The sequence below is a fragment of the Melospiza georgiana genome, chromosome 1 (genome assembly GCF_028018845.1).
Source record: "Melospiza georgiana isolate bMelGeo1 chromosome 1, bMelGeo1.pri, whole genome shotgun sequence".
NCBI lineage: Eukaryota > Metazoa > Chordata > Aves > Passeriformes > Passerellidae > Melospiza > Melospiza georgiana.
Window position 1 is genome coordinate 132253158 of NC_080430.1, and position 23107 is coordinate 132276264.

Consider the following 23107-nt stretch of genomic DNA (forward strand, 5'->3'; position numbering starts at 1 on the left):
GTTAACCAATGTGCAGCAACTGCAGTAAGAGCAGATGTGTGCTGTAAACTACACCTGATTCAACATGATGAGCACAGGCATACTGTGCAGCTGATGCACAGACAACACAGGTTTAATTAGCCACAGTTTGATTATCCGGTGTTGACATGGTTTTTATGACTAAATCACCCTTGAGACACATGGAATCTGGAAATTGCAACCACAGATAAAAATTTCCTTGCAGCTACATAAAGTCACAGTACTTTTCTGACAAATTTTGGCTGAGAGTTTTGAGCATTTTTAACTTAACTGGTTTGCAGTGTATTTTACAAGGAGTGAAGTCTTAAGGCATAAATCACTGACTTACAGGAAAACAACTGTGTAACAATATTACAAGATATACAGAACAGGATGCACTTGAGTTCCAGTTTCTGTTCACTGGCTCACTAGAGACAAGGATCATAAATCAAAAATAGAGAATGAAAATCAAAGAAAAGTAACAGGAAGTGTCAAAATGAAAACCTGGCAGAAATTACCAATAGAAAGAAAAAAAGGAAAAACTCCAGATGTTGTTTTTTTTTTTTTTTTTTTTTTAAATAAAAACCTGGGAAAGACTCAGTGAACAAAAGATCTACAAGCAGAAAAGAAAAAATGATAGCTTGGGTAGGGGCTTCTCTTTATTTCTCACATACAAGCCAGGTCTACTGAGGCAAGTAAATATCTATCTATTAAGATGAGGGAGGTGATGAGTTAAAAAATCATACAAACTTCACCTGCCCTCCTTTCTTCCCATGAAGCACAGCTCTGGAAACTGTGATCCTAGAAATATTTCAGTCAGGCTTACAATTCAGAAGGTTCATTACATCCAGGATTATTACCATGAGAGAACTTGATCAGAGCAGCCAGGCTGTAAAGTTTAAGGGGCTCCTTATTCTCACATACCTACAGGCTGCAGCACTCACAGTCACAGCCAGGAGCGTGTGAATCCCAGCCCTGCCAGAAGCAAACTCTTTCCTCTGGGGCCATCTGCTGGCTTTCCTGCAGATGCTTCCCAGGACCTTTCTGGGACCATGATTGCTTTATCAGGTGCATCAAAGGTGAGCAGTGAAGAGCCATTCAGCATGATTTCTCAGGGAGCTGCAATCCAAGCTGTGCTGGAAACTGCATCTTTCTTTCCCACGTGCCACCACAACTCCCATTGCTGGTGCACATTCTACAATCCATCTTCTGAAGACTTTAAAAACAAAATCCAGCCCCTCTTCCAATATTTCCCTTGCAATCAGATGTTCCTCCTCCTTCCCCATGTGTGTGCCATATTTAAATGGTCCTATATTTTAATAATTTTGAGGGTAAAGGCACACTAAATCTTACCTCCAACAACTCCAGCCAACATTAATAAATTTGCCTAAGACTTTCAAACAAAACTGTGAAAGAGGAAATTAAGTTGAACACTGACATTTCGAAAGAAAAAGTCATTAACTAATCCATACTTAATTTCTCTAAGAATCAAACTTAGTCAACAGACTATTAATTCCAGAATACATTACATTTTTATTTGTACATGATCATTTCAGGATAATTTTACCAACTGACATATATTTGTATCATGCTGCTACTAAACTACAGCATATTACTGTAAATTCCTTTTCAAGTTCCTTAACTCAGGAACAGCTAGATGCTTAAAGCTATCATTAAAAAAACCCAAACAACAGAATACCAAACACAAACAACCTACCCACACTACCCCAGGCAAATCAAATAGCTTTCTCCCTTTACCCCATAGCATATTTTACAAGTTTTATGTTTGTTTGAACAACATTCATGAACTGTACTGTAACATGAAGAAATCTTCAATTCTAGCACATTCCATACAAAACTAAATTCAGGTTTTGAGGAACAAAAATATCCCCTATTATTAACAGAAAATATGTGCTGACCCACTGTGGCATTCAGTAGCAATTTGCATCTGTAAGGCTTATTACCTTTCAAACCAGGGAGACAGACTGACATGCTTTCCAGTTTAAAAGCTCCAGTTGCCATAATTCCAAATGACATAGCTGGTCTATATTTTATTTGTATTTCATTTAAGCATTCAGCTTTCTCTGCATAGCTCTGGTGCACTGCAGCCACACCTATTCAGATACGAGGAATCAGGAAAACCACTTGCTATATACACTGGATCAGACTGCATGCAGTTACATGTGAAAGTGCACTGTAAATTTACAGTCCATCTGAGCAAAGACTTCTAAAATTAACATGATGATATCCTGTATATTGTTATAGCATCCACTGCTTTGAGGAGAAAAAATGGAAGAATATGCTTCTTTAGAGATAAAGAAGATCATGATAATGATCTGTTAGAAATCCTTAGCAATGCAGACATCAAAAGTAACTCTACTCTCTTTAGGCATTAGTTATTTTCTTGAATAAGGCTGAAAAGCTTTTTAATTATTTCATAGAGCTGTTTTGGCTCAGAATAACCTCAAATTTGAGACAAATCAGAAAGGCCACAATACAAAACAAAATTCTTTGGTATTTTTGGCATTCTACTGCACTGCAATGATGCTTAAACCTCAATAGTAAGTCTTGCAAACCTGTACTGTAAAGATGCTGGAGTCCTTAACAAAACAAGCCCTTTCTTATCTGCTGGCTGGTTGTGTAACATATAAATTAACCCAGTCAAGCTAACAAAACCCAGTGCTTCTCCACAGCCTACAGCCAATGAAAAATCCCCTCGAGTGACATACCCCAAGACAGTCCTGGAGCAGTGGGAAGTAACATCTGGGAGAGCATCTGACCAAAGACCGAGAATGAGGTCTTCATGGTCCTCAGCTGCTTCTTCATCTGGAATGCCTGCAGGGTCACTCTCTAGGGACTTCACGTTATCCTTTTTCTTCTTCTTCTTCTCCTCTTTTTGCTTCTGTACCTTGTCTTTGAATATGTCACGATGCTTGGGTTCTTGTGGACCACAGAAGAGTTTGTCTTTGCTTAGGCGCAGCAAGTCATCTTCTGTTGGGATGCAAATCATGGCATGTAATTCAGGGTTCCCCTTTCTCAAGAGTGACAAATGGACCCAGACAAGAGCCCTTGGGTAACTCATCAAAATTGGCAAAAACACATCTTCAGTCATTTCCTTCTGTCCCAGCCGAGAAACGAGGCGGATCCGCCGATCTTTCCCAGCAGTGGGGTAACACCAGGCTGACAGCTGCATTAGTAGTTTCTCACTCCTATTAAAAATTTTTGAAAACAAACATCACAGATAGTTACTAATGAGCAGTTTAACAGAAATCCAGGACCCCACATATCTGCAAGAGCACACTTAAAAAAAGCCCTGGGGCTTTCTGTAACCTTCCAAGCTGGTAATTGTATCACCCTTAGCCTAAAAAGAACTTTGGTGAGTGGAACTCATGAGTTGTCTTCAGAAGGAAGGAGACATCACTTGTTAAAACCCCCAAAGCTTGTTAAAACCACAAACACTCTAAAATCTCCAGTGATACTAATGCAGTCCAGAACTTTCAGTGTTTTCTTCCCCTGGTAACCACACAAAAATGAAAGACCTGTGCTCAGGCACTTTCCAGTACTGTTGCTGCCCTCATGTGTTGCACTGGAATGCGGAGGATTCTCTATTTTCTGGGGACCTTGTTAAGGAGTGCAAGAATCACCTGTGGTGATGTATTAGGGAAGAGAATGCAAGATGATTTTCACAGCCAACAGTCCTAAAGTCACAAATATGAGCCTCTAAAAGCTCCATCGACCTGGAAGCAGATAGAATATCTAAACTCTAAAAACACAGTAAACTCCAAAGTGTTAAACTTAAGATACTTTAAGGAGTTTTCTTTATGTAGCCATCAAGTTTGCTGGAGAAAAGCAGGATTTCCACTCAACAGCAGATTCTGATTTGTGACAAAACTATTTAATCTCACTGTATTTGGATGAAATAATTCTCTCACGCTAATAATCAAGGCTGAGCTCTTCCTTTTCCCCAATTCAATACCAGTTAAGAAATAAATGTGTGTATAATTTTGTCATACCTGAGAACAATACAGTCACTTGTCTTAGTTTCATCTCTCTCACCAAAATCTTGGATGCTTGTAAGATCCTCTGTCTTTAGGGCACCTTCAGAACTTGTTATTTCCATGGTCTCCTCTGCCTCACCATTCTCAGGAAAAGCTTCTCTGACCACTTCTGCCTTGGGGTCACAAAGGGTCTGCCCTTCAGTTGTGCAGCAGTCAGGATGAGGGGAAGAAGGACATAAAAATCCTCCTGAAGCTTTCATTCTTCCTTCCCAGTTCTTGGTCAGCTGCCCCCAAGGACAGATGAAAGGAGACAGAGTGCCCAGCTTGACATAATTTGCCCTTTTTGCAGGTGGACGTCTAAATGATAAATCAAATAAGTAGGTAAGAATATTTTCAAAATCAAGTACTTAAACCAGAAAGGGAATGCACAATTAACTTTCTAACCTCATTGAATAACAATTTTAAAATTACACTCTAGAAAATGCTGCTGTATTTATGTCTACATAAATATGCAGACATATTTATGCTGATGTATCTTTTCAATCATGCTAGAAACATCTACCTGCTGTGACTCACACCACCACCTTTTCCTCTGAACTTCTCCTATTTTCCCCTCCTATCTGGAAGGGGAACCAACACCAGTTGGTGCAGAGGACACTTCCAGCTACTCCAAACTCATGGTTAAGAGCTCTCTTTGTTGCAGTAAAAATGAATGCAATCTTCAGAATGCCTGATACTTAAAATTATATACCAAAATGTACCTCTTAATTTACTTTATTTTTCAACACTTGGTACATACTTGGACATACTCCTTTGCATTCTCTTACCTCCTCCCCCATTTGCTGCTTAGGTATCTGAAAATAGTTTTGTTTATTCTATTGCTATGCAGCCTTGTTACAGCTCTATAACTGAGCATGTCTCTGGGAATAGAAGGGTTTAATTTATATGCTCTGTTTAGCAGAGTTAAATATATCTAGGATTCCTAAAACACTGGTGAAAGATCTCAAAAAGTCCAAGTCTAAATGAACACAAGAACATATAATTAAGGGAATATTTCAAGCAGTATTAATTTTTGTCATTCTTACCACCAATTTTTAAATTAATGTTACCGTTTAAATTTTTCAAGAAGACTTGTTTCCAGTTCTTTGGCAAACTGCATTCCTGCCTGGCAGTCTGGGAAATCATTTGGAGTGTGAGGTGTTCTTTGGTATTCAGAATGCTTTAATGCCTCTTGCAAGCCACCGACTCGTACACCTCGATATATCTGTTATAAAAATCAAACACCCAAAAAAGCAACGTTTGAACCAATTCTGGGTTCCTAGCTGAAACAAAACATTAATGCTCAGAAATGCTTAGAAAACTGTAAGTCTAACACTTAAGCTTTAAAAAATAAACTTAAGCAAGGTTTCTACAGTTCTAAATGCTAATTTCAACAAAACAGTTATTCATGCTTTAAATTTAATTCTGCAAAACTATCAACAAAACTGAAGAGAATTTCGCAGGTTCTGATGTTGGACATTGCCAGGAATGTTGCATTACTTCAACAACCACTGCCCAATGTATTTTAACCATACAATAGGTATCACTGTAACTAAATCCCCTGAACATTCAAAAGCATCATTTTAACTGCAGAAAGGTAAAAACACTGCCACCTAAACACACAAAGCAGGCTGCTTCAAACAGCATCAAAGGAGTATTCAAGCTTAACTCAAACTTTGTCTTAAGCCCTCTCCCAAATCAGCAACTTTGGTGACAGAGGTGTAGATAGCCAAGCTGGAAATTGATTAGCAGCAGGCACCAAATGATTTCTCTTTAGAGGCATATGCTTGTAGAAACACAGAGAGGTATAGCTTCAGCTTCTCTCCTGACTCCCCACTGATTTGCTGCTTCTAGACTGCCATGTGGGCATAGTTGTATGTGGGCACAGCTGTCTCCCAACAGAAGATATGGAAAGCTAATGTTTAAGTTTCAAGGCCAAGCTTCTGTCATATAAACCAGTTCATACACCATTTTTTGAAGTGAAATTTTGATCCTGTAATTGGGAATTGGTTATACAATGTGAAGTACACGCTCTAAAATCAATTAATTTAAACTAAATTATATAAATTATTGAATTTACTTGCAATTCGCCATCAAAGTTACTTACAAAAGGAATCCAGAAAGCCATGCCCCAGCCCTTTGGGAGATAGATATCCCAGCCACTCCCCCATCCTCGTCGATCTTCTCCAGCCATTTTCCCTGGCTGCTGCACCAACAGAATGGGAATCTTAGATTCACAAGGACCCAAATCAAGATGTGATCCAGGTACCAGTAACTGAGCTCTCATATGGTTTAAATCCTGAGAAGGAGGAGACATTTCCCATAAGTCAATAACCATTCTTCTTCCCTCTTCCAGATACCCTTCCAAGACACAGAGAAAAGGTGAGCTTACAGCTAGGGAAAATACAGTAGTAATACACTATATATTTTAACAGAATTTCATCAAGGCATGAAAAGTTATTTTAGAAAAGAGTATTAAGCACCCTTTTTCTCCCCTTCTTACTTCCACAGTCCTTCATAAACAGTAGGTACAAGGCACAACATAGATGAAGGAGGAAAATCAAGTTTTGCAACTTTGTGTTTATACACTTGTGCACAACACCAAATTGAACAAGTGCTTTCAGTCTGTTAATACATGGAGCAAACCTGAACTACATCCAAGCAGAGGGGCAGAAGTTTTGGTCATCAAACAGTTTCACATAAAGCATGCTGGCACCGAGGTTTTGTCAATCACCAGTTGTTATATGCCATTGTACCACATTAAAAATACATTTACGAAGAAACAAACCATCCAACTCCCTGTGTTTTATCAGGTAAACATTAGATTTCATGACAGCATAAAAAACACTTATATATAAAAAGATTGTCATATACAAAAAGATTGTTCTGGTAACTGTCATATGCTAGTGTAATATTTTTAAGTACTCTGCCTATTTACACCATGACAGACAGTTTGAAAGAGCACAAATTAAATTTCAGAAAGAATATTTGAAAAGATGTTTTTGCCATACACACATTTTCTCTTTCTGATTACAATGATGGCAAAAGTTTATCAGCTCTTGGGACTAAATCACGTTTTTATCCATGCACTTTATGGGCTGCCCTCCATTGTCAATGAAAATGTGAAGATGGGAGATTTCAAACCTGCAACAGCAAACTGGAAGTTCTCTACAAAACACAAGTTATTGCCCAGCATACCCACAGCACAGTGCGCTGCAGTTCAGAAAAACAGGATTTCTTTCCTTTCAGCTTCCACAGTTCTTTCACTCAAAAGAATCATCCTGCCTACAGCTTAAGGCCAGAGCCTTCCTGTGACACTCTTTTCTGCTACACAAGTCAAGGTGATGTGTGAAAATCCAATTCCAAACTTTTCTGTTATGTAAACCTACAACTACAGTCCCACAGGCAATCCAATAAAGCTTTCTTTTAATTGAACCCATGGTCAATGACTGTGAAAGAACATTATGCAAAGGTTACAAAAAATCACAACACGTCAGCAGCTGGATACTATGACATTAAGGAAGCTATTGATTAATCTTAGATTTATACAAACTTCAAGAGTCTCCTTCTATGGACTCCATGAACCATTTACTCAATGGCAATCCACCTACTGAGTTACCTGCTCTGAGATTTTATTTTCAGTGACGTTCTTACAGATGTCATGGTCCCAGATAAAGCTGTGAGCACAGTCTGCAGGTACACCCTTCAGGTACAGCTGCCTAACTTTATCATTATCTACAAAAGAAAAGAACCTTTAAAAAAAATTCAAACCATTTTTTTGGTTGAAGTACCAAATTACCAAAGCCACCTCCATATCATAATGAGCAGACAACCAAGAAAAGCCTGTTAAAAGCTCAACAAGCATCCCTGCTTCTGGCACACCTTACTATTACATGTTTTTCCAAACACAAAATATGAAATCAACTGTTCATGTTAGAAAGACCAACCTGGTATTTTCTCAACAGCATTTCTTCTTAATAAAAGACATGACTGTTGGCAATGTAAACTAGATCTTTACATACCACCTTTGATATTCTGGAATCTGGCCTTTCTGGCAGAGTGTGAAGCTCAACAGATTCAGTAAAAATCACAGAGAGCATCATTATAAAGCCTGAAATAAGTCTGCCTAAGTAAACTTGTAAGAGAAGCAAGAGTTACCTGTAAGAAATGTACATACAGGAAAAATTTGTATGGCTATGCTTAGCCTACAACAATTATTTAGTACTAGTTTCCTGCTCAGGATCCTTTCAGGCTGTGTGCTTCAACCAAGGGACTATTCTTGCTTATGCCTGCACAAATCAACAGCTGTGTACATTACTGAAGAAAAACAACAACTGCAGCTTTAAAATGAATTGCTGAAGTATTAAATAACCTATTTCTTCTTCAGTTTTATAATCTAAGGAAAGCAAAGAAAATGTGTACCTACCTTTAGTGATCTAAGGATTAACAGCCTTCAATGTACAGCACAGTACACACTGAATGCTCATCCATTTAAGTAAAGTAATTCTTACCAAGAAACAATACAATGAACCTATTAATAGTTTTGTGATTAAAAACTTAAGAGAGATTGCTCCTCATTTCATCATCCACAAGGTATTACATAGTAAAGGAACATAACATCTTCCTTTAATATGTAGGATGCTGTTTTGTTTTTTAAAATTATTTAAATCTCTTTAAAAAAGGTTCTGCTAATTTTTCTAGGTAATGTAGACAAAGACTTAAACACAGAAGACTTGGCTTATTCAGTGGTACTAAAAGTACCTACCAAAGGTACTGCCAAACATAACTGCAATAATTATTTATTTAAAATCCACAGTCTTTAAGACGCACTCATTACAAAAAGTTGCGAAATCCTTCGCAAGAAATACTAACTACTGCAGCACTCGTGACAGTTTGGTGATGTTACTGATACTTGCCATGCATTCTTGCTTATTTAATAAGCTAGATTTATCTGAGGAAAAGAAATGCAAAATAAATTATCAGATTACAGTGGCATTCCTTCAAATTAAGAACAACAAATCTAAAAAAGGAATCCTTGCCAATTAAGCAGAAGAATTCCTTCTCTGACCAAGAATTAAGAACAGTGAGCAGGAACCTAAGAGAGCTCAACACTCTTAAAGGCAAAGCACATTCTGTCTGGAGAGAAAGCAAGTATGAATGCCTCAAAAGGAGAAAAAGAGCAACAAAACTGTGTGTGGTGCTAGGGAATGCCTTCCTGACTCTTACAGATAACCAAGGGTGAAGGGCACATAATTACAAGCATAAGGTAGGGAAAGTATTTTTCCATCTTCTGTTCAGAAAGCACTTGTGAACACCAGAATCTCTTTATGTTAAATTACTTGAACATGTTCTAGTTCCTTCAACTGCAAATTATTCACTGCAAAGTTATTTGCTTTTTTTAACATTTCTTTCTATTACTACAGTTCAGGCAGCCTATCCTTGCCATATTCTCAGAGCTCTTTGCAATTCCTATATTCTGTAATGGCATGAGTATTTGTTGCCCCACTAGAGAAAGACCTTTAACTCAGTCTCCTTTCGTCACCACGACTCATCCAATATCCTCCTTATTACCCTAAAATATCCTTCTCTAACTTGGCACATTCCTTCTCTTTGATCCTTGCTGAACCTGGAGAATTTATTCTTTCTACTAAGCATACTATAATTCAAATCATAATCCCAAACCCTCACACCAATTCTTCTTACCTCTCTCTTGTTTTCTTCAGTCCATATTTTAAGATTTCTGGGGAAATAACCTTACTGATGAATAAGTTGCTGGTAATAGTGAAAGTAAGATGTTAGGGCTAGTACAGCAAATAGGAAGTTGCACTACTAAGCACATGAAGCTCATCAACAAGCTACTTCTGCTGGTGTCAATAGTGTGTGCTTAGACAATACAGGCAAATAGAAGAAGTCTTTGCTCCATTTCAAGCTATTGATCTGATTTGCACAGCTGATTATCTGTCTTAGAAGACAGGTCTAAGAGTTCTATTTGAAACCTTTCCTTCCTCCCTTTCACAAAAAAAAAAGAGAAACACAGCCTGGGAGCAGTCTGAGAGCCCCGTGTCTGTCTGCAGGGAGGGAGGGTATTAGGACAGCTGGGGACAGATACCTACATCTCTGCAAGAGGTGCATTTACAGGCATGGACCCAGGCTCTGTGTCTGCAGAAGGAACTTTAGTTCACATATGTTTCATGGTTTATGTAGACGTTTCACCATACTCCATGTTGAGTGTTTTTTAAGGCAGTAGAATTTGTTTTCTCCATATGAGACAGTAACAACATATCAAAATGTCAGATGTGCACTTCAAACTGGAGAAAGGAACAGAACTAATGTGCAGTCATGTAGGAGTCTTGACTCCTGCCTGAAGAAGTAATTCAGTTGATTTGAATTAAATCTGATCAGCCTGTGTTCACACAGCTTGCACACATGCATATGCACTGAAGAGATAAAGTAACTTGGAAAGACTGAAATTACATTTGATTTGTTGGTGTGTTACTGACAGGGAAAAACTACACAGGCATATCTCAGAACAGCATTTTGGAAAAAAAAGTAGTATGAACAGATGTGTATCATTCCACAGACTACATGTATGACAATCCCTAAGCAAAGGTGATGGCTATAACTTACCTAAACTATTCACTCATTTGACAAACAATGCATCTTTAAATTAGTAACGTTTATCTAAGAAAATCAGATGGCTTTTATACAATACTGAAGAACAAGAGAGGCTAAAATACATATGGAACCTGTATGCTAATGTGCTATTTCAATCTTACTAGTATTAACCCTGATAGTACTTGAATGTCCAAGAAGCAAAAAAGGGGGGGAAAAGTGGGTGGTGGAATATACCAATGGTTCCCTTTTATTGCTCAATAAACAAGATGTGATTAAGACAAATAAATTACTATTAACATTTTTAATAGAGGTCAGCTCACAATATTAGTATATCTGAGTAAGGTCACAACACAATCAAGGCTCAGAAAGTTTATGTAATTCTAAGGATCTTTTTTTTTTTTTTCAGAAGAAGGAAACAAAAAGCACTGAAATTGAACTGCAGATCTTAGAGAAGTCTTTTTTTGGGGCAAGTTCTACTGGAAGACAGTGATATTGTCTGTCTTCTTTCATCCTTCTGCTTACTCAAATTTTTCAGCTGTGTGTAACAGTAAGTTATTTAGCAGAACCTAAATTAGAAAGTATTATTCCATTTACCTTTCCTTGCTAGCTGAACAAGGCTAAATAAAAGTCAGAGGGCACAGAAGCAGTTTTAAGTTCATTATGAAAAAAATAAAAAAATACTCAGAAAGAAACAAAAAAACAACACCAGCTTTTCTGAGTATTTGTGGTATGAAAGATATTTTGCAAGTGAAGGCAGAAAGATTTTGAAGATGGACATTTCTACCCAGCCAAAGGAAGAAACACACAGGTACTCTTGACTGCCTATCTTACACCATTACCTCTTTACCATGGCCATCCTTCCTGAGGGAAAACCTGCTCCAGCAGTGGGAGAGAAACTATTAGGAGACATTTAAAATACCTAAATGCCTTGTGTTGATCTTGTCTTCCTGAACACATCCTCACAGACATGACAAGCAGAATGAAAGACATCAAATTACTTTCTATAGCAGCTAACTCTTCTAGCAGCTCAAACCAGTAAACAAGTGCTACATATCTCACCTTACTTCTCAGCAGGAAGGAACCAAAGTAGAGATCATGTATGCTGCAGCATTTCAAACAGGAACACTAATGATGAGAAAGTGAGCTGAGCAGAACTAATTAACAGAAAGGCTGCTCTAGATACAAAGGGTAGAATAGGAGGATGTAAGAACATGAAAATAGCAGAATTTTGCAAAGAGCTAAAAGTAACTGAAGTAGGTGTTCAACCTGACTTAAGTGATATGTGAGACTAGATGATTCTAGTGTCTTGCAAACAGACCACCAAGGAAATGCAGTATTTTGAAGTCTCTGGAACTTTCAATTTGTCCTATTTGCTACTGCTTGCTCGCTGGCTATCATGTTTCTCCTATTAGATGAGGCAGCCTGTGTCCAGTCAACCTAAACGGGAATGCCCACACTGTACACAAACTCCCCTATATCCTGCAAATACTTTTGCACATTTTTAGAGGACATTCACATCCATATGAATTTGAATTTTGCACTGAAACATTGTGTAAGTTAGCACTGAAATGAAAATTTCAGAAGTTATGCTTGCATCTTTCATTTTCTATCATAACCAGCATCTTGGCCACCTGAAATACCAATCCTGCAATTTTTGCAGTGGAATTGCAACTTTTCAACATCGTGGGCCTATAAACCAGAAATAGCAGATATCTTCTTGGAGAGAGAAACAGGAAGACTAAACACCAAACAGAAATCTACTATGGAGCTTTTAGCACCTGGTTGGCCTTGCCAGGATTCGAACCTGGATCATCTGTATGGTCAGACAGAGGCTTCCATTGAGCACAAGACCAGCTTTGGTGCACGTCCCTCCCTCACAACGGCTGCTCTAGAACCTACGCAACTTTCAAGCTGTTTCTGTTCTGCCAGGGGCTCTGGAAGTGGGAAATATTTTGAACCAAAGCCTAGAGGAAAACAGCAAGAGACAATCTATAGAAGATGACAGTAAATGAAAACAACAGAACACAGAGAAACTAGATCTCTTCATATAATATAAACAAGGAATTTCACCTTGGTATTTTTCAAAGTCTGGCATGGCTTTTGTCTTCTTTTTTGGCAAATTGACTCGAGGATCTCCAACAGTGAGGCCAAGTATCGTACCTGGTGGCATATCTGATGGTGAGGTCATCCCTTTAAAAACACACAGATGAACATTGCCATGAAACCACCAATTAAGCTGTGATCTTTTTCTGCACGAGTATTTTGTGCATTTTTGCCTGTAGTGATGTGACACCACTGTAAGCCAGTGAAGCAATCCAGAATATTCTATTTAACATGTTTGGAAAACTCACCAATGCTTGTTAAATCTCCAGTAACAAAAAACTCAACAAGAGCAGTGCAAGACTTGGTTTGCAATTACATTTACATTTAGCATAAAGTGAAGTCACTGTCACATACTCAATTCATTCTTTGCATTTGCAACCTTTGTTTTACACCTGTCATCAAGAGGAAGGAAATTCAGAAGTGCTTTGTGAAAGTTTTATCTCATCTCTGCTTAACTGCCTCACATTGGATAGACAGCTTGAGATCTACCAAAGTGCCTTACCTACTTCAGTGCTAGAAATTGAGAAGATATTGTTAATTTTATGATACTTTACAATTCAGCCAAATACACAACTGCTAATTTAGAAATGAATATATATAAACAAAGTATAATACTTTCACTTTGGATTGGAGGCTACCATTTTATGTGAATGTATTGTACAACTTATTGTCTTAATTTGAAGTGTATGGTGGGAGAGAGTGAGAGTATACATCAGACTGTATATCCCATCAGCAATCCCAAATCTAAGTTAATGAAGATAACAAACAAGATTCAGTTTCTCTCTTAAGAGTTTGAACTACACAGAGGATTTAAATACCCTTAAATACCTGCAATGTAACATTTTCAATTCTTTGCCATGCCCTGACAAGTACCTAAGCACATTCTCAAATGCATCACTATCTTGATCATCCAATAAATAAGCATGTACAAAATGAAGCCAACTTTCTTAGCATGCCAATTTTGACCATTAGATTTTAAGTTTCCCCCCCCTTCCACCAGCAGCATCCACATGCCCAAATACCTTCCAATAGCTCAAAGATAGCACTTTGACATTGATGAAGAGATACTTTTTCAGAGTCCTTGCAGTTTTCTACCCACCAGTTATTCAGTTCTGTTTCTGAATCTGCCATCTCCTGGAAAAAAACGTATTTAATTAAACTCAAATAGTTATTCATTATTTTCTATCAGTATAAATTCAGTCTGTTTGCCTTAAACACTATAGTCACTTTCCTCCTCTTCAAGTTTTAAACCAAAGTAATTTTTTCTTGATGAAGTATAGTCCTATACTTTACAAAAATCTCTAATAAGCTGTAACCTGTATTCCAAATATAAATAAAACAATCCACAATGCTTCCTAATTCTGTCATTAATTATTTCTTACAGAAAGCCAGAGATGTCATGACCTCATCATGTTTGCTTCAAGAGACAATAAAAAAAAAAAAAACAACATTAAAACCACAGTGATGCTGTATGCCAAGAAGTGGATGAAATGTCTAAATCCTGGAGAAACTCCATATTTGATTGAAAACAAATAAGTTTTTTGTACTTTACATGTCTTGCTCCCTGGTTTTAGGTGCTCTAGCTCATAGCTTGAGAAACAGGATGTGTGGTTTGTCAAAAGGAGTATGAATTATTCTGGACCTCTCAGCAGAAGCTACACAGCCTGCTCAGCACAACTGTTTGTATTTTCTTCCTACTCCCATTTAAAATCCAGGTGGGAGCTCTTCCTGAGAAGAAGATCAGCATTAGTCAAGAGGCTCAAAACAGAGAAGCCACCAGGGTAATACATAGGTTGGCCTTTATAGAAAGGAAAGCTAGATAATTTATGGGTCTTTCTAGCAAAAAACAAGCTTGCACGTTCTAAGAACATTACCAAAATTACACGAACATGCAAAGTCAATTTCCTTACTGTTTGGACAGAAGCTGCCTTCAGGGTCTCTGTGAGGATGGAGTGCGATAACGGGCCGATCAGCCGGTATCTGAGAATCTCCATGCTTCTGTCACTGAAACAGCAAAGTTTCAGGTGAATGTGCAATTGGACAACACACATTATTTTCCCCAGTACTGTTCAGCCAGAAATGCAGCCAATGTTATGTGGTTATGAGCCACAGCTTCTGACTCTACTGTGAACAAACCTGACTGCAATGCCAGTAGTCCGTGAGATCCAAGAGTAGGACTGGAATGGATCCCTAGTGCCGTCACCAATTATTTTTTTCACTGGCACAGCTTTTTCTCCTTCTTTATCCTCCTTCTTTCTTTTATTGCCAAGGCTCGTAACAACTTCCATTTGTTTTTCCTCTTGAACTGATGCTGTAACAGGCTCAGAAATACAGATTTCTTCAGGCTCTGAACACTGAAAAATTGCTTTTAACTCCTTCAGTATATCCTTAAGAAAAATGAAGTTTGGATTAGGATGATATGCAGTACACTGCATAACCTTAAGTATACTTTTGAAAATTATATTCCATTATTTAATTTTCCTATGTGGATTTCAAGTAAAAAAATTTAATTCTGCTGAAGTCAAGGGCATGCTAAGAAAAGCTGAAAGTAATATTGAAAGTTGCTAAGAATTTGTTCTCTTGGAAATTAACATAAGAAAAATTGCCTGTGCACAAGATTTTACTTTATTCTTTTTTTTTTAAAGCTGATAGCTAAGTATCAGAATGTAACTATCCATGATGATACTGAACTTAGCCTGCTGGGGGTGCCAGTGGAAAGGATGTAAATCAAGCAAAATAATATTGCACATAAATCCTGAAGCAAGTGACACTAAAAATGTTTTCAGAAGCTGAACACCTCAGCAGCACACACCTTCTGTACAAGCTTTATAAGAATAAATTGCAGAACATGAATATTGTTAGAGTGGAAATAGTCTTCCAACTCTTAGTTCCTGAAGCCATGTATTATACCTAGTTCTTCCATACTTTTCAGATGACATCTTTAGCATTAATAATGCACAATACATAAAGAAATAAGAGTTCAACTATATAGGAAATATACCTGCTTCAGAGCTGGATGCACCCAGATCCACAACTGTCTGTTTTCAGACCCATCCCTGGGCTTCCAAATAAACGTAACAGGACCAAGCATACCCTCAGGATAGCGATCTGCTTGGTAAAGATTCAGGGAGCCCTCAAATCTTCCAGACAGACAAGAAGCCTCTTGAAATGTCAATCCTAAAAAAGAAGATACTTATTGAAGAACAAAATAACATGCTGTTTAATAAACAAAGTAAAATTGAAATTCAGTCTGGCTGCTGAGTGGCTATGTTGTACCATAATTAGTTTATTAATAAGCCGCTGAAATAAAAATGTCTAGTCCTACTATGACATCTTAATTACGTTTTTCACTCAAAATCAGTATCAACTCTGTTACTACTATTGAGTAACTACTACTGACACATTTCTAAAAAAGGTAAAGGATGTGTCATCCTTTAGTCTATTCAGAATCTTTATTTTGAACTATGTAAATTTTACCTGTGTCAATGCTAGATATTCGAGCAAGTTGCTTCAGAAGCTCATTCTCTTTACCCGTCAACTCCAGGCAACAATAATATGATAAGTCCTGAAACAATATGATAGGGTTAAAGTGAGCTTGTTAAGAAAGGATGAGACAGGGCTTCACAATTTACACTTAAGTAAAAATTTTTCATTTTCTAAAGTTTGCCAAAGTGAAATGAGTTTCTTTTTAACTTAAAATTAATAGCTGTAGGAAAGTGGTGAGGCATTTCTCATTTGAGGGCCAACCTGCCTCTCAAACCAACAGATCAAAAAGGACATAGAATAAATTATCTCTCCTCAATAGTTGCTCAGGAAGATGATATAAGGATTCATTTAATCTCTTCGCTCTTGAGAAAACTGAAAATGCAGTATTTCAGTATTTCATAGTTACTGTAAGACTCCTTTAAAGGCTCATTTTATCCTCTCTGAAACTTGCCACCCAGAATTACACTTATAAAATGATTCATTTCATACCTGGCAGTCTTATTAAAAGCTGACTTCACAGAGGCAGAAATATTCATTATAACTAAGCAGTTGATTACTTCACCTTGGCAAAATATCAAACAAAACATGTAGAGGTGGTACCTGAAGAAGGCATTGCTTTGTCATGGCTCGGTAACAAGCCCTGTAGCTCTTCTCTGTAGGGCTGTTTCCTAAACAGTATCCCCATTTCTTTACCATATGAAATCTCTTTGCATGCCAAATATGGGTTTCCAGCCAAATATTCTTTCTTTGCCGGTGATTAAACTCTGCTACCAAATTTATGTGGCGTCTTCTAGCTTTGCGGCATTTAGTCTTTGACTGTTCTTTTTTCTGATGCACAGCTTTCTCTGCCTGTTTTTAGAAGAGAGGAAATTGAAGTAAATCTCAAGGCAAAAAAAATCTGAAAAGAAAAAGGCTGAAATATAAGAATAGAGGAAGAACTAACATTAAGTTATACTATGTTGACTATGTTGGATCACTCTTGATGGTAACTAACTTTGAAATTTTCTATGCAAATCACATCCACAGAAGTGCATCAAGGTTTGACTGAAACCCATATATAAAACAAAATCCCCACACATTCAGAAACTTAACAGTGAACAGTAAGTGCTGCTACCTCCTGTGTGAAGTTTTTGCCACACATCAATATATTCACATGAACAAATCAATGTGACATGGAAAATGCTTGGAGGTTTGAGCTCATTCAGAAGCAGTACAGACTATCAGACTGACAGAAAGGACCCTATTAGTTCTATAACTCATAGAAGCTGACAAGAGAGGAGTGTGGTAATATCCTGACAAATTCTTGATAACCAGACCTAATCAAGGTCTGAACTATTACATATAGATGCACAACTAGAGAGGAAGGCATGACTCAATCAGTGTTTTTCTTTTTGTGAAGAAAAGTGGTACAAAGAAACAGGACTTCACCAAGAAATACTTGACAATAGAATAGCAACAGACCCATCATTCATCACAGAGAAGGAAATACAAGCCACTGGATCAGTGGTAGGTGACTGGTTCAGAAAGGCAATTACAGAATAAGGAATGTGGCATTGTAGGTGAAAAATGTACATCTTTAATCTTGTTGAAGAGATAAGAGATGGTCAAGGTAAATGTTTCAATGAATGTGGTCATGAAAAAGGATCGAAGACAAATGAAGAAAATGCAGCAGAATTGAAACAGATAACTTTGAAGATGTAGATCAAACACTGAAAAGTAATAGGCAGAACCTTTACAAAAACATGTAACAGAGACATGACAAGCTGCAAGAAAGCATGCAAACACATAAGCCACACCAAAAGACCTGAAGGCAGAAAATGTAGCACAAGAAATACAGCTGCACCAGGGCCAATTAAATAATCTCAAAAATCCAATGGAAGAGGAAGTGTGAGCATGTACACAGAAGTCAGAAAGGCTGTCATATGAAAGGAGTTTAAAAAGCAGGACACAAAAGAACCAAACATAAACATTAGAGAAATCTAGATTTAACAAGGATAACACATAACTATAACTATACAAAACAGTCCATGCCTTCTTCCTTCAGTTCCCAGAAAACGGGCCCAAACTGCATCTCTTGTCATGTCTGACAAAGCAAAAAGAATGTGAATCAAAACAGTAAAATGTGAAGATCCAATAAAACACCCTAAGAAACATGTAATTGGTGTGTGGCTGAGAAGTATCTGAAATGATTTCTGAAACCATGAGCAACCATCTTCAGGAAATCAGGGTGGAGGGGGCAAGGTCTCAACTTAAAGACAATGCAAAAGAAAAAAAGAATGCAAAGAATAAATTTGTGAACCTTAATACAGACAAAATTTACCAAGTAAACTCAATTGATCATTTTAAGAATTCTGAGAGATTATAAAGTGATCAATGCCAAACACTGGGAACATCATTTACCAATAACATCCTGCTGAACTCATTTTTAGTTTTCCTTTTTAAAAACAAAGGAAGGCCAAAGTGAGTAAGGAGCAAGTAAACCCCATAGGCAAATTCGGACTAAATGCTGAGATACTACCACAAAATGAGTTCCATGACCTGTTAGGACTAGTCAGTTACTAAGTCTTAAACATCATGCAGCCTGCCAACAACCCCAGTGTATCCCCCACGTTGGAGCTGTAACACTCGAACCATGGCATCAGCTGCACTAGCTTGAGGCCAGTCACATCCTAAAGCTGTGCTGGGCTGCAAGGCAGACAGGTCTTACTGAGGGCTCTTGGACCACCTGGGACCAGTGCACCACTTGAACACCCTCTGCTCTAAAAGAGTGGACTCTTATCACTAATCTAGTAACTTTTCAAGATGTTCAGTAATTACAGAGCTAGGTGGTTAGTGAGACCTATTTGAGCTACCACCTGAAACTGAGGTGTTCCTGCACTGAAGTGAAATCTCAATCAAAGTTTAGGGTACTCAGAAGTCTGGCAGAAGTTCAGGTGTGAACACTAACAACTACAGAGCTGAACGCTGTGCTCTGGCTGTGCCCACTAGAGGAAATGCTGTAACACACAGCCATACCTCTTTCCTGGCCATCTCCTGGAGCCGCCTGGGTAAGCGTTTAACGTTGTGACTCATTGCTCGCCTCCGCATGTGCCTGGGGAGGGTCTGGAACACCAGAGAGTTGGAAGACTTCTGTGAAACTGCTTTCAACATGGCACTGATCTCAGCAGCACGAGCTTGAGCAAAGGCAGACACTGGAATGAAAGAACTGCATCAGAGCATGACAAACAGCAAACAAACCCAGAGGAGGATATTATATGTAAACTATGGAATTACTCCTACTACAGCAGTCTAATATCTTCTTGACATAAAATTAAGTACTGTACACTGTCACTGAAGAAATTTCAGTTCTTTATATATCCTGAAGCTAACAGATATGGTCAAGCAAATATTTATACATGAATGAATCTCAAAGCTGTTTAACCAACAATTCCTATTTGCATTAAATACTTCTTTGTTAAATTAGAGTAGCAATCTTTTCAGATGGTATTCAGGGAGATGAAAAAAATCTTTAGCGTGGAAAAAAAATGGAAGCAGTCACATATTATGGACTGTTTTGGAACAATGAAATAAAAATCCAGAGCTTGGTCTCATTCCATGTTTATGGAAGTGTATCTACTATAACAGCACTGCCATATTTTGCAAAGCTGATTTGCTCTCCTAAATAAACCTTCTGTTAGACAAAAAGCTATATTTAACTTACACCATGAGCAAAATCTGTTTCACTGGCTACATTGAAAGCAGATGAGTGTCAGTACTCATTGTGCTGGCAAACAGCAACCAAAATGCATATTCCCTCACTACAAGCAGGTGTAACTTTTCCACTCCAAAGTCTGAAAGGACCCATTGAACAACAGCTAATCACTAATTCCACTTCACAATTACCTCTGTGTTTTGGAGAAAATCAGGAAAACCAGAACAACATAGCATCAGTTCTAATTTCTGCTCTTGCACAAAAACAAAGACAGCAAACTTAATCACCAGCAAATTGCCCTGGACAGATGAATTATGACCTTTTCACATATACAAACCTGTTATGTATTTTGGCATCTCCTCAGATACACTCTGGTGTCCTCCTCTTCCTCTGCCTCTCTCTCCTCTACTTTGCCCCTTTGAAAAATACTGGTCTTTCCTGTAAGGCGGCCCAGATGACTGATTTGAAAATTTCTGCTGCTGCTGCTGCTCAGAACGAACATCTCCTGGAAAGTTTAAAGATGAAAAGAGGTTAGAGAAACACAAATAACTCTATTAGTCTTTTCTCATAAAGCTGCATTGCAGACTCCTATTATATTTACCACGTGTAACTGCAAAAGCCACCAGAAATCAGAAGAATTATATTCTTTCTTACAGGAACAAATAAGAATTTTACACTGCCTGAAGCAAACTTGTGGTAGAATAAGTAACTTTTCATGCTCTGAAAATGGTACACAATCCAAGAGTCAGAGCAAAATCAGTCCATGCAACATCATAGTGATTTTTAATATTGTCTTGTCAGAGTTTCAGTAACAAAACAGCAAAGTTATTTTTTCCACTTGCTCCTTGATTTATTTTTCTATAAGCAAATGTATTCTTGCCTGACATATATTTCTTTTAGAGCAATAATTAAGGTATGCATGAGACATGTATGTTGGTGCAGTAAGTTACTTGTCTGGTACAAGCACTTAAACCAATACCGAAATTAAATAATTAAAGCCTACAGTAAAGCTTTCTAAGGTCCAGACATACCTTTCAGGATTGCTAAGCACATGGCAAGTACCTAAAGCTTCAGAGGGCCTTGAAATCCTTATTCAAACACCCGTGTACATTCAGCCTAACAAATACTATATACTAGTTTAGATAACTTTATGTTCAGTTAAGCCTTAGTTAGGATTTCTAGTACAACTTGAGATATGGTTCTCAGGCAGTTCATGCTAGACAATCCAAGAAAAAAAGCTCCAGCCATTCCTATCACCCCATCCACTACCTCAAGACAAGTGCTTGAGAGAACAAGGGACAACAGCATTCAGGGAGCTTCTCTAGTCAAAATCAAAATCATTTCTGTGTGTCCACAGAACTGGAGTGTGAGATTAAATAAAACAGTTTTCAGGTTGATCAGCTTCTTAAACAAGCCTGCTCCTTTGTCCCAAAAATGCTACCATTGGCATGAAGACCAGCCAGGAGTAGATTCACATTCAGCAGCATCTCAATTTATGAGACTTTAAAAGGCAAAGAACCTCTTTTTTCCATTTCAAATAAGCAAGAAACTGAAGTTTTATGTTTAGCAGCAGTACTGTTGTAGCCTGCTGCAACCACACATCATACAGAACTGCAGTAATACTGCAGAAAAAATAATTTGGTGTAGAAATAGAAATTAGCTTTTATGTCCTGACCTGGTTTTACACTTGCCTGAGAGCAGCATTTTCCAGACACTGAGGTGAAAGTGAGAAGGAAATAGCTGGGAAAGAGGGATGGAAGCTGTCTCAGTCAGCAAATCTGTGTAGGCCTACAGCCCAAAATTAACTCATATCACAAACACGCCCTCTTAATGAAGGACATAAAAATCATAATCAGAAGACTGTTTGGCAAAACTATCACTGACTTAATAACTAAAAAACCCTTAAATTATTTTAGCTACTGTACAGATTCATAATTTTGTAACTCCTATTTAGGATTTTGCTTTTCTGTTTCTACAAAACAGCTCTGTAAAACTGTGATACTGACACTAGAGAAGGATGCTACATGGACAAAAATCTACGCCTTTTAACAGAATGGAAAAACATAACCGTGTAATCTTGGAAGTTCACTGCCACAAATGAAGTTAGGAAAATGTATTCAATCTAGCAGTACTCCTGTAATGACATTCCAAAATCCTCAGACATGGCTGAGCATAATTTGCTATGTCATTCTGTCTGCTTAGGAACTCTTCAGCCACCTAAATACACAGTGACGCTTAAGGGTTTTTTCATTCAATCACAAAGATGCAATTTGTCAACTTCTGCAGGCCTCACAGTAACAAGTCCTTTTTTAAGTTGGATTTTTCCCAGAAATAACGTGGGTAACAAAGTATCTAAATGTGAAGGTGGTGGTGGAAATTGAAGTCCGATTGAAGGACAGAGAATGCAGGTCAAACCTCAAAGACAAAAAGAGCATCTAGCATACAAACTGACAGGATCCTTCAGTCTTCAGCTGCAAAGGTTACCTGTGTCCAAAAAGCTCCAGTAATAACCCAGGACACTGACATTTTAGGGCCATGCCTTGCTGCCTCCTGCCAACACCCTTCATAGATACAGGAGCCACCAGCCCCAGGAGGCAAACCGGCTGGGCATGCACATCTGAGGGAAAACAGCACCAGCAGACTGCACCAGCCCCTCCTGCAGCTCCCAGGTCTGGCGGAAAAGCAAGGGAGAAACTGGATCGGGTATAACATCCAAGTTCACTTTACTGGGAACTGTAAGGATTCGTTATGTAACCGAAGGGATGACAGAGAGAAGGGCATATTCACAAGGTACAGAATAGTTTGGGCTGGAAAGAGCCTCTGCAGACCACCCAGTCCAACCTCCCGCCAAGGCAGGGTCACACAGAGCAGGTTACACAGAAGGGGCCCGGGTGGGTTTGGAATGGCCTCACACAGGGGCTCCCGCAGCCGTACCTGGGGTGGGGCAGGCTCTGCTCCCGCCGCCGCCGAAGGGCCCCGGCTCTGCGGGCAGCGTGACGCTGGCCGGCTGGTTCCTCATCTTCTTGGCTCGCTTCTTCTCCCGCGCCCCAGACATCTCCGGCGGGGTTGCGGAGCCTCTCCGCAGCGGGGACAGGAGGGGAGAGCTCGGCGGGCGGTGCAGGTGCAGCCGCAGCCCCCGGCACCAGCCCCAACGCGGCGCTCACTCGCAGCGCGGCCT

The 23107-nt window shown here is 38.6% G+C and overlaps 1 protein-coding gene across 1 annotated transcript; it reads right to left on the minus strand.

The window, feature by feature from the left end:
• Positions 1–1549: 1549 nt before the first annotated feature.
• On the minus strand, positions 1550–23078 carry POP1 (POP1 homolog, ribonuclease P/MRP subunit). The gene is made up of 15 exons (XM_058032279.1): positions 22864–23078; positions 20267–20434; positions 19254–19429; positions 16839–17087; positions 16230–16317; positions 15754–15929; positions 14889–15139; positions 14663–14756; positions 13775–13886; positions 12720–12839; positions 7654–7769; positions 6142–6333; positions 5105–5259; positions 4011–4352; positions 1550–3206 (listed from the first exon to the last, which is right to left on the minus strand). Exons 1-15 carry the CDS (start codon positions 22982–22984, stop codon positions 2546–2548), a joined length of 3021 nt encoding a protein of 1006 aa, XP_057888262.1. The 5' UTR covers positions 22985–23078; the 3' UTR covers positions 1550–2545.
• Positions 23079–23107: the final 29 nt, after the last annotated feature.